General features: G+C 55.6%; 1 protein-coding gene across 14 annotated transcripts in view; it reads right to left on the bottom strand.

Annotated features, from left to right (window-relative positions):
* The window catches only part of PTPRS (protein tyrosine phosphatase receptor type S), a 197,821-nt gene that overhangs the window by 25,204 nt on the left and 161,190 nt on the right, over positions 1-11,427 (bottom strand). For 10 of the 14 annotated variants that reach the window (XM_051971819.1, XM_051971817.1, XM_051971821.1 and 7 more), the window contains 7 exons: positions 6,815-6,932; positions 4,816-5,406; positions 4,115-4,212; positions 3,573-3,826; positions 3,300-3,393; positions 2,969-3,184; positions 1,762-1,919 (listed from right to left, as the gene is read on the bottom strand). In XM_051971819.1, coding sequence (XP_051827779.1) covers positions 1,762-1,919; positions 2,969-3,184; positions 3,300-3,393; positions 3,573-3,826; positions 4,115-4,212; positions 4,816-5,406; positions 6,815-6,932 — 1,529 coding nt within the window. The remainder of the gene's footprint in view (positions 1-1,761; positions 1,920-2,968; positions 3,185-3,299; positions 3,394-3,572; positions 3,827-4,114; positions 4,213-4,815; positions 5,407-6,814; positions 6,933-11,427) is intronic. The other 4 variants (XM_051971826.1, XM_051971830.1, XM_051971827.1 and 1 more) reach the window with 1 other exon arrangement.

The following is an 11,427-nucleotide window of genomic DNA, read 5'->3' as shown; positions in this document are numbered from 1 at the left end:
CAGGGAAATGAGACCTCGTGAGCGGCACCGGCTCCAGTCACGGGTCTGGCCACGTGGCGGCCACGTGACCCCGTCATCGGGAGGGTGCGCGCATTCAGGCCTGTGGCGCCTGCGCGGCTGGGAATGGCGGCTCCGTCACAGCCCAGGCCAGCCTTCAGGGCGGGCCGGGCGCAGATCCTGCCATTCCTCCCCTTGCCGTCAGAGGGCGCGTGGGGGCGGGGGCATCTGGACAATAAGGCCCGGCGCTACAATCCAGTCCCCCTCACTCCCTGAGACGCTGCTAACGTTATCACTGACGTACAGATGGGGAAACTGGGGGGGGGTATCATGGAAGCCAGGATTAGAGAGGGCGGGCTGCCGCCGGCAAGTTAGTCCCAGCCTCCCAGTGCGCCCGGGACCGGAAGCCAGCCCTCCCGGCCCCAGCTCGCCCTTCTTTTCCTGCCTTGGGGCATATTCCGAAGGGGCTGACCCAGGCTGGGAAGGAGGGGATAGTCGGCTAGCTCCTATTGCCCCATGAAGCCCAGGGGACACCAAGAATGGCGGCTCATCATCACAGGGCAGCCCGGGGAGGGAGACCACATTCATTCCCCCCTCCCAGCTGTTCCCCAGGAGAGTGCTCCCCTTGTCTGCAATCCAGAAAGGAGGCCTCAGGGCGGAAGTGGGGTCTGGCTCTTACCTATCAGGTTTGCTTTTCCAAGAAGCAGCAAGTAGAGGGGAAAAGAGACGTGGTTAGGAAGAGAGGGGAGGGGCAGGCTGGATGTCAGATGGCCAAGAGGCCGGGCAGGAAGATCCCGGGCCAAAAATGGCTGTTTGTCCCTCCAATGTGCCCAGTCCCAAATGGGGCCCTCCTGATATGAATCCTGTGCTCTCCTGAAGGCTTACAATCAAACTCCCCCGTTCTCATCCTTCCTGGCCGGGCTTAGTCCCCGTCACCCACCAGCTTGCAGAGATCCCTCCCTCTTGTGGACACCTCCCACAGTGACCAGATGAGAATCCGGGGTCTCGTCCTCCACAGACCTCTTCTTGTTTTCTGGCCATGACCTTATTTCCCAAACCACATGGGGAACCCCGAAGCCTAGGCCCGCCTTTTTCCGTCTCATGGAATCGGCAGGACTTGGAGCTGCCCGAACCCTCAGGGCCCCGAAGCCCAGTGCCCGCCTGAATCTTCGCCCTCACATCTCCCCTAAATGGGTCAGCTAGCTTCTGCCTGAGGAGTCCGTGGCTTCCACACCTGCCCCGCTGGGCGTTAGGGGTTTCTTCCTCACGGGGAGCTAATATTCCTCTTGCTAACTTCCATCCACATCCTACTGTCCCTGGTGCTGACCTGGGAGGCCAAGGAGGGAAATTCTTGTCCCTCTCCACAGGACAGGGCCTCGGGTGTTTAAGAGATGGACCTCCCGCTCCCCTTTGGGGCCCAGCTCTGGTCCCGCTTCCCTAGCCTCCGGCACACAGACACGTTCCTCAGCCCCGCGGCCATGCTCTCCTCAGCCTCTGAGCAGGAGGCCTTTCCGTGAGGGTCAGGGTTGCTGCCATCTGGACCCTGTCTAAAGGCAGGGCCTCGGCTTACTTCTTCCCTCTCTTCCCTGCCAAGGTCTGCCTTTTGGAACTGGAAGTGGTTCTGGATTGTCCAGGGGGGCCCACTCAACTTCCAGACAGGAAACCTGTGGCCCAGTTTTCCTGGTCACCCAATGAGCCCGAGGTCAGGCTTCCTGGGCCCGGCCCCGTGGCCCTCCCGGGGAGCAGCTGAGCGAGGGGACTTACTTCTTATAGAGCAGGATGGCGATGACGATGCAGATGATGAAGACTACGGCCAGAACGGGCCCAATGACCCAGATGAGGCCCTCCTCCCCATCGATGATAGGCTGCGGGTCAGGATTGTCCAGCTGGATGGGGTCGGAGAAAGGGCTGGCCGCGAAGGTCTGCAGGGGTAAAGCAGCAGAGGTCAGCCTTCCTGCCCACCCCCTTCCCCTCTTGTTCACCTCCATCCCCCTCCTTGCCAGGGCTTCTCGGCCCTGGGATCACTAAAATGATAGGACCAGGACCCCCTTGACAAATCCCCTCTCTGTGACATTCAGTCCGCTCATCTGTGAAACAGAGTTATAGTCCCTCAGAAGGGGGTGAAGAAGATAATGGTAGCTCTCATTTTGAGGGGGCTTTTAGGCTTACTTTCTTTTTTTCAACAATAAGACCAGGAAGATAGAGATAAACCCATTTTACAGATGGGGACTCTGAGGCTTCAGGAACTTAATCTGGCTTCCCAGTTAGGCTGGAGTTTGAACCCTGGCCTCCAGACTTCCAGTTCAGTGCTCTTTCAACTACACCTTAGTTGCTTTTCTAGGCTGTCTCAAGCTAGTTCAATGGCCAGGCCCCTGGGAAAGGCTGGTACAAACAGAAGGTGGTGGTCTTTTCCCCTCTATCTCTGGAGTAATACGAGGAGATGGGGGAAAGCCCCCCCCAAAGGGAGCCGTGGGCGCAGAGCATTTCTCAGGACAAGTCTCAGAGCTTTGCAGGCAGAAAGAACAGTCCTGAAGTATTCTCTCCATAGGTAAGACAGAAAGCTCTGCGGGGTCACTCAGCAAGGGCTTGGGGGGCTCTTTCCACAAGGGCTGCAGAAGGCCACTGACGCCCTTCCTAAGCTACAGAGCAGGCCCCGGGATCCATCTGGGGAAAGGGAGACGCAGGTCCTAATAATGGTGGCCAACACTCCCACAGCTTTCACCAGGGAACGGGCACTGTGCCGAGTACTCTACAATTATTATCTCACTTGATCCTCACCACAGTCATGGGAGTTGGGCGCTATTACTGTCCCCACTTTACAGCTGAGTAAATGGAGGCAGACAGAGGTCAGATCACATGGCCAGGAAGTGTCTGGGGCCAGATCTGGCTACAGCCCTCTGACCCCAGAAAGGGGACCGGGGAGCAGGGAGGGGGAGAAGGAGGGGAGAGGGTGAGCTCAGGAGAGGCTCACGGGCTCTGTCTTCTGCAGCACCGCCAGGACGAAGAAGACGTATCTCTGGCCGGCTTCGAGGCCTTTGTTGTCAAAGCCGCTGTAATGTCTCTGGTCCCCCAGTTCGAAGCGGGAGGGCAGGGAGTAGAAGCGGGCAGCAATGTAGGGCTTGGGGGAGTCCAGCTGGCGGGAATGGCGTAGGCTCCTCCGGTGCAACCGTGAGATGTCCTGGATCAGCTAGGGAGGAGTGCGAATGGGCGCTGACTCCCAGGCCTCTGCTGCCTCCTCCCAGAGGCCCTCCCCACCTGCCTGCGGGACCCCCAGGCCCCTCGCCCCAAGGGTTCTCCCTCACCTCTTCGAGGTCCATGTCCTCGGGGCTTGCTGGGGGATTCAGGAACTGGCCCCCCCGAGTCTTCCGTAAGGGCACCACCACAATGAAGTAGCTCCTGGGGGGAGTGAGAAGCAGTGAAGGCCCCCTCAGAGAGAGCCTGGGGGCACCTGGGGTCCCAGCCTCGGTCTGAGCCCGCCTGACTCCTGGTGTGGGGGGGTGAGATGCAGGGAGTACCCTGGGGGGCCTGGGCCTTCCTGGTGAGGGCGGCTCCGTTTGGGGGGGACGGCAACGTACTGGACGGGCACGGGGCTCTGGCCGTCGGGGAGCTGCACCAGCACCCGGCCGTCGGCCTCCGGCTTGTGGGCGATGGCGGGTTTGGAGCTCAGCATGTTGAAGGCCGTCCAGGCGGTGACGGTCTGCTGCAGGCCGCCCATGCTGTTCCCGCGGTTGGTCAGCACAAAGTTGTAGAAGGTGCTCGGCTTGAGGTTGGTGATGAGCTTCTTGGTGGTGCGGCCGTCCACGTCGATGTTGAGCCCGTTGTACTGGATCTGGGCGTGGGGAGGGAGGCGGGCTCAGGAACAGCCTGACCGGGGCCTCCCCCGTGAGCCCCCTCCTGAGAGCTGCGAGCTTCCCTCCCCCACCACCAGGGCCCAAAGACCCGGGGGCTCCCCGCTGTGGGGAGGGGGCCAAGCTCTGCTCTCCAGGCCCTCCTTTTGGAGGCGCAGCCCTGAGCACCAGTGAGCTGCCTTCCCTCCTGACAAAGAGGGGGTGCTGGGCCAGCGAGCACGCGCCCATTCCCCGGCACGTGCACCTGGGGAAGGAAAGGGGGGACTCACCTTGTACGGGGTGTGGGAATTATAGTTCTCAGGGAACTCCCAGCTCAGCAAGACCGAGGTCTTCATCACCATCTTCACCTTGAAGTTCTTGGGGGAGACTGCACCGTCACGGGAGGAGCCAGGGCAGGCGGGAGGGCAGGGAGAGACAGGGAGAGAGAAGAGAGCCCAGTGAAGGCCGGGGAGGAGGGGCTGGGGGTGGCGGGGCCGTGGCCTTGGGGAGAGAAGGAAGCCCAGTCGTCCCCTGTCGCCTGCTCGTCCTGCGCCGACTCGCGCTTCTAGCCATCCTGCTTCCTGCCTACCCGGCTGGGCCCTCTCTACCTAGTCCCGGAGGCCCGGGCTGAACGGCGTTGGCGGGGAGAAGAGGGGGAGCAGAGGGAGGGGCAGACAGAGGGCACGGGGAGGCGAGGCGCTGCCCCCCGCAGCACAGAGCGCGTAGAAAAAGGCGCTTCCCACCTGTCGGGGCCTGGCCCCGCCTGGTGCCGCCGGGCGTGTCTGAACTCGGCTCCGAGAGCATCGTCGAGAAGGAAGGAAAACACCAGAAACCAGCGGACTTACCTGAGCAAGGTGGGCTGGGGGAGGGGGGGAGAGGAGGAAGAAGGAGGTCTTCAGCTGCTGTCGGGGCCGGGGGGCGGCTGGGCCGCTCGCGGCTTCCAACGCCAGCCCCGGCCAGAGAGGAGGGCAGGAGAAGTGCTAAGTCCTACCTTGGTCCGGGAGGAACGTCCGATAGCGGACAGTGGGGCTGTAGGGCCCGGGGCCCTGGCTCGTGTGGGCCCGGATTTTAACATCATAGGCTGTGTTGGGCTTGAGGCCGTGCAGGGTGAACGAGTTCTCCGGGGACGCGGGAAGCTCCGTCTCCACGGGCGGCCCCGCCGAGCCGGCCTCGCGGAAGGCCACGGTGTACTTGACGATGGCCCCGTTCCTCTCGGCCGGCACGGGGGGCAGCCAGCGGAACTGCACCGAGGCGGCCGACACGTTGCCGGCCTCCAGGATGTGCGGGTAGCCCTGCGGCACGTCCTCGGGGATGCTGAGCTCCTGGGCCGCCTCCTCCCCGAAGCCCGCCCGGCTCTTGGCAGCCAGTCTGAACACGTACGTGGCCCCCTTGTGGATGCTGGTGGCTGTGTATTGGTCCTCCGAGGCCGGGAACTCCAGGGTGGCTAAGGGGGACACGTCCTTCCGGCCAAACTGCAGCCGGTAGCCCAGGACCTGGCCCTCGGACCCCGGGGCTGGCTCCCAGCGCACCTGCAAGCTGTTGTCCAGGCTCTGGTGTATGGAGAGGCTGGGCTTGCCCAGGACTGAAAGACAGGACAAAGGAGGGAGAAGAGACGTGGCTCCCATCAGTCTGGGAAGGTCGGCGGCAGGAGGCAGGAGACCCCATTTTCTCGGTGGAGAAACGGAGTCTCACATTTCCCAAGGCCCTGATCTGAGGAACGGAGCCCAGAACTGGACTGGCGGCTGTGAGCCCCGGGAAGGGCTGGGGAGGCAGAGCCCGGAGCTGGGGAGCCAGCCCCGGGCCTGGCTGCTGGGGACCCCCCCCCCCGGGACTCCTTCCTGGGAAGCGCAGCGCTGCCTTGGAGAGGAGCACTGTTGTTCCCTCTGGGGGTGGGGTGGGGTGGGGAGGAGAGCTGTCCTAAGTGCTCCCGTAACCAGCTGGGCCGGCCAGACTGTTGGCACAACCAGCACAACTGGGGGGCGGGGGAGTGTTTTATTTCCCAATTGCTTTGGACACGAAGGAAGAAAACGGGGTCTGTTAGAGAATGTAAATGAAGGGCGCCGCCAGCCCCGCCTCTCCTTGGGGAGAGCACGCCCGGGTCTGGCAGAGAGAGGGCCCGAGGGCGGCTGGGGAGACCAATGTGGGGGGATTCTGGGGGCTTTGGAGGAAATAGCCTGGCTCGATGACTTGGTTTCCAGCCTGTAATAGGAGTAGGAATGTAGAACAGCTCTGTGGGGGAACGAATGTCGGACCCCGAGGCAGAGGGTTCGGGTTTCCGGCCGGACTTGGCCACTGACTGTTGCTGGGCACCTGCCCCGTAACCAGGCTGCCCTTAGTGCTCTCTAAGGTCCTGACAGCTTGTAGTTTAACATTCTCCTAGCGGCTCCACCCGATGGCCCAAGCTCACTCTCTCTAAGATGAGGAGCAGGGCTGGTCCTGGGGAACAGCCCCGGCCCCTTTCTCCTTTCATTAGTTCCAGAATGTCCCCATTATTGCAAAAGACTCTTCCCAGTCATTCCCCCTCTTGTCTCTCCCCATCTAACCCCTCTTGCACAGGATTCCTGATTAAGTACCACTCCCAGCCAGAAGATTTCTTCATTCCCTCACCTGCTCAAGCATCTTCCCTGGCTCCCCACTGCCTGGAGGATGCAGCATTTCAGGCTCTCCTCCACATTCCTCCAGCTCCACTTGCCCAGGCCCCCCTCCCCATATGTCCCCCCTGTTGCAGCTTGGCTGAGGTCCTCCCTCCCACACCTCAGCATCTCGACCCTGCTCTGATGACTCCTCATGTGCTCCAGGTTCTTCAGGGCCCACCTCCTCCAGGAAGCTCCTCAGGAGCTGCTCCTCCTCCCTGAGTACTTTGGCCAGGGTCCCCTGCTCCTCCGTTCTCGGATCTAACACTTCCTTATGCAGACGTCCCCGGCCCCTCCTCTGCCTCCCCAACCAGCCTCCTTCCCCGTCGCCCTCCACCTCCCGCGTGGGCCCCTCACCTGTCCCCTTGGTCACCACCAGCTTGGGTTTGCTGCGTGCACCATCCCCTTTCATAGTGTACGCTGCCACCGTGACAGAGTACGAGGTCTCAGGCTGCAGCTTGTCGATGACCATCTCCTGTTGAGGGAAGAACCAGGGAGAGAGGGAGGCGTCAGCGGCGGCTGGGGAGGAGCACCCGTGACACCCCCGGACATCCGTCCGGCCCTAACCCAGACCGGGGGCACGCGGGGGGAGGAGGGGAGGGGACCCTTCCTGTGTAACATGCAGACATCTGTGCACGCCCTTCTCTAATGGCCGCTCCCAGAGGCTGTGCAGGTCTCCTCTGCAGCTCCAGCTCCCACACCCCAGATCCGTCTCATGGACTTGCCCTTCAGACTCCCCTTCCTGCCCATCTGTCCTCTCTCAATAAACCAGTCAGTGGGCACAAGCGCCTGTGTTCTGAGGGCTGTGCGGGCACAAAAGGCAAAGGGCCTGCCCGCACCCACGCTTTGGGCGGCCGCTCCTGTACTCTCCCAACCGGCCCGTCTCCCACGTGGCCGCCTCACTCCCACGGCCCAGCCGCTCGTAAGGACCGAAGGCTCCCGCTCCCGAATTGGGGCTAGGGAAAGCGGCTCCCTGATTCAAGAGTGATAGGCAGGGAAAGAGAAAGGCACCGTGGCCCTGGGCAGGAGAAGACCTAGTCTGGGAGGAGCAGCGGGAGGCGGAGCGGGGAAGGGTGGCGGGGTCACTTGGGCCAGGCCAGAGGGTGGCAGATACACGTGTGATGCTGGTGAATGCTACACAGCGCTTGGGCAGAGAGACCAGAGATGAGAAGCCTGGCAAATGGCGGCGGGCCCGTGCAGAAGGCACCGCAGAGCGGGGAAGCGGGCCTGTCATTCAGGCGTCTGCCGGGATTCTCTGCTCGAATCGTGGCAGCTCGTGGCTTCTTTGCCTGCATTAAGGATCATTTCATTCTTCAGAAGGGGGAGTCCCTAGCGAGGGAAGTTGCTGTCATACATTCTCTATTCATACCGAGAAGATGGCAGTGGCGTACAGGGTGGGAATGATAAGCGTGAGGGAGCCCTGCCTTAGGAGGAAGCTAGGGAAGGTGAGGAAGGCCGAAACCTCAGGCCCATGGACTCCAGGTTTTGAGAGGGTGAATCGGCAGGTGGACTGCAAGGAGTGAAATTCTACAAGCCAAGTTGGCCTGAGTAGATTGAAAGCTTTCAAGAATTAAAAAAAAAAAAGGAAACAATGAGGAGGAAGAGAGGGCAAGGATCTATTTTTAATACGTTCCTTTTTTTAGGGGATAATTTTCTTATATAGAAGTAATCTTTTAAGTAGGTTTAAAAAAAATAAAATTTTCAGGATGTCAAAATTTAAACACACAAATGCAGTACTCTTTCCTTAAGTGCAAAGTTTGTTGATTCAAAAACTGGTCTCTCTCTCTCTCTCTTTTTTTTTTTTGGCCCAATAATTCTTTTATTTTGTTAGTGCTTTTTTTTTTAAATGTAGAAAGATACATTTCTACTTTTTCCTTATTTCCCAGAGAAAAGGGAATGCAGCTTCTATTGCCGGCTAGAACAAGAGAGGGTCCTCCTTCTAGCTCTGTTTTCTATCACCACTTTTTGAAATGGCTATAATCTATCAGAACACAATTTCTTTCAGGCCTTATTGCTAGATAGAACTGTTGAAAAGTCCCCTGTCTTCTCTCACCACCTTCTGAAATTCTGGAACACTTATGGTTCTATATTGATTAAGTTGAAATCAAATTGAAAAATGTCCTGTAAGGGGGCAGGAGAGAGGTTGTTTAAGGAGGTCTGTATTGGTCAACCTGCCATCTGAGGGAGAGGGTGGGAGGAAGGAGGGGAAAAGTTGGAACAGAAGGTTTTGCAAGGGTCAATGCTGAAAAATTACCCATGCATTATGTCTTGTAAAAAAAAAATTATAACAAAAAGAGATCTGTATAGATATACAAGAAACTCAGCAACTTAGATCTAAAAGATGCATGTAAATAAGCCACCACGGTTTGATTACAAATGCTGCCAATTTTCAAACAGACAGATGAGAGATTCAAAGTGCAGAAGCAAACATGTTTTGGAGGGTAACATGGCCAATAGAGGAATTTATTTGGTTTGACTCTCCATGTTTGTAACAAGATTTTTTTTTTTTATTTTGCTTTCTCAACATGAGGGAAGAGGAGAAAGTTGGGTGGGGAAGAACAGAGACTTGAAAATTAAATTTAAAAAAGTACTATATGAAATTAAAAATAAAAATAATAATAGAAGATAGAAGCAAGGGCAAACAAGAGGATGAACAACAAAGTATATAGCCTATTCTTGCCATGATAAATCTCTGGATTATTGAAGCTGGTAAAGAAAACTAAGGAAGACAAAGCTATATTGTGGAAGAGAGGGGGGCAAAGGAATCACGGAATTGCTGGACCATGATAACAAATATACAAGAAGGCAGAGCTAATGATCTCATAATTTGCTTCTGTTTATCTCTGACAAGGAAAATGATCTTTAGTCTATACAGCACAGAACAAAAATGGCTTCCAGCGAGTTTGATATTCAACATAAATGGAGCCACCAGTTGCAGAGGAACTGCACTCCTGAATACTGAAAGGAATGCTTGATGTGGCTGATGGGGTCACTTAAGATAATTTTTAAAAGACACTCGTGGAGAAAAAGTGAAGGTAATACAAGGCAAAAAAGAGCAAATCTTGCCCTGATTTTCAAAGAAGGGAAGAGAATGGGACTGGCAAACTCTAGAGTATGTTGTTAAAGGCATGGCCAATGACTGTAGAAAGGGAAGCAGTGATCACAGGGAACATCGAGGGAGGTCATGCAGTCACAACCATCTCTGAACAAAGGTCTCCTTCTTCTACAACACATCTGATGAGATGCTACCCAGCCTTTGGTTGAAGACTTCCAGCCAGAGAATCCCCTACCACCTCAGGCAACCCATTTCCCCGGGGACAACTCTGATTCTTACAGATTCAGCAGGTTCATTAAACTAGTCCATGCCAGTGAACTTCTTTTTTTTTTTTTTTTTTTTTTTGGTGAGGTCAGTAGACTGGTAAGTCAAGGGAATGCCATATACAGAGTTTACCTAGATTTTAGCAAGTCACTTGACTCTTTAATGCCATGCTTGTGTAGAGCAAGATGGGCTGGCTCATGTAACATGATTAGGTAGATTCAGAACTGGCTGAATGACTGGCCCCAAAGATTGGTCATTAACAGTTCAATAGCTTGAAGACAGTTGTCTAGTGTACTGCCTCAGGTATCTGTTTGTGACCTTGTGAGTTTGGATAAAGATACAGATCACGTGCTTGTTAAATTGTAGGTTCTACAAAGCGAGGAGGGCAAGCAGAAGGACTGGATGACAGTATCAGGGTCACAAAAGAACTTGATGGACTAGAAATGTGGGTCCAATATAGTAATATGAAACTGACAGCTTTTAACGTGGGTTCAAGACAAAAATCAGTTTTATACATGAAAGGTGAGAAGGACATGGCAGTTCTTCTGACAAGACTGGCGGGGAAGAAGGAGAGCTTTAGTGGACAACTAGCTCAATGAGTCCCCAGTGTGATATGGCAGCCAGAGGAGGTGTAAAAAGAGGCATTTGACCTAAAGAGATAATGGTCTCGTACTCTGCCCTCAACATCCCCCAAGAACTCAGTTCAACCAACAATGACCTCTGACATATAGGACCCAGGGCTAGGCAACGCAGGCAATACAACAAAAGGCCCAGCCATAAGGAGCCTGCATTCTGCTGGAAGACTGTGCTCAGTCAACATCCGAGTTGGAGGAAATAGTGATGGTTTAACTTGGAGAAGCTGGTCAGGATATGCTCAGAAATCTCAAGGGCCACCACTTGGAAGGGAGATTAACTTTGTTCCAATGGCTCCAGAGGACAGGGCATGGCAGACAAAGGGGCCAGTGTGGGCTGGAGAGGAGAAGAAACTTCCTAAAAGAGCTGTCCCAAAGTAGAATGGGTCTACTCTCCCTGGAGATCTTCAGGCAAAGACTGGATTACCACCCTCACTCCCCTACTTGCCAATTAAGTTACAGAAGGGAATTATTCTGGCTCAGGCCCCAGAGGGACTATCTGGCTTCAGAGAGACCCTCTAAAATTTTTTTTCCTGCAGCAGATTTTCCAAATATCTTTCTTTCTTACAAACTATCCTCTGAATCTCTCTCACTCGCCCAGGAAATCTCTCTCTTCCATACTGACACCAAAAGCTTCTCACTTTGCATCAATATAACTGATCCTACCAGCTGCCTTCAATGGCTTCCAATTGCCCACAGGCTAAAGCTCCGTTTTCTCAGCTGGCTATCTGCCCCTACCCCACTTCTGCAGCCACATCTACCCCAAGTCCTGCTTTCTGGTCTGTGTCCTAAGTTACAGTATAGCAAGATTTAAAAAAAAAATCACTGTCCCCACAAATTCCTTTCCTTTCTTGCCATTGCTCACACTGTCTGCTTGGTCTAGAATTATCTCTTTTCCATCTCTACCTATCAGAACACTACATCTTTCAAAGTCCAGCTCAAATACTGTCTCCTCTAGGAATAATCAAAATGATGAGGATAATGGAGAAGAAGTATAGCATGGTGGAGCTGGTGTTGGA

Source organism: Antechinus flavipes, chromosome 1 (genome assembly GCF_016432865.1).
Source record: "Antechinus flavipes isolate AdamAnt ecotype Samford, QLD, Australia chromosome 1, AdamAnt_v2, whole genome shotgun sequence".
NCBI classification, from domain to species: Eukaryota; Metazoa; Chordata; class Mammalia; order Dasyuromorphia; family Dasyuridae; genus Antechinus; species Antechinus flavipes.
Note: the sequence above shows the minus strand (reverse complement) of the source record. Positions and strands in the feature narration are given on the sequence as shown.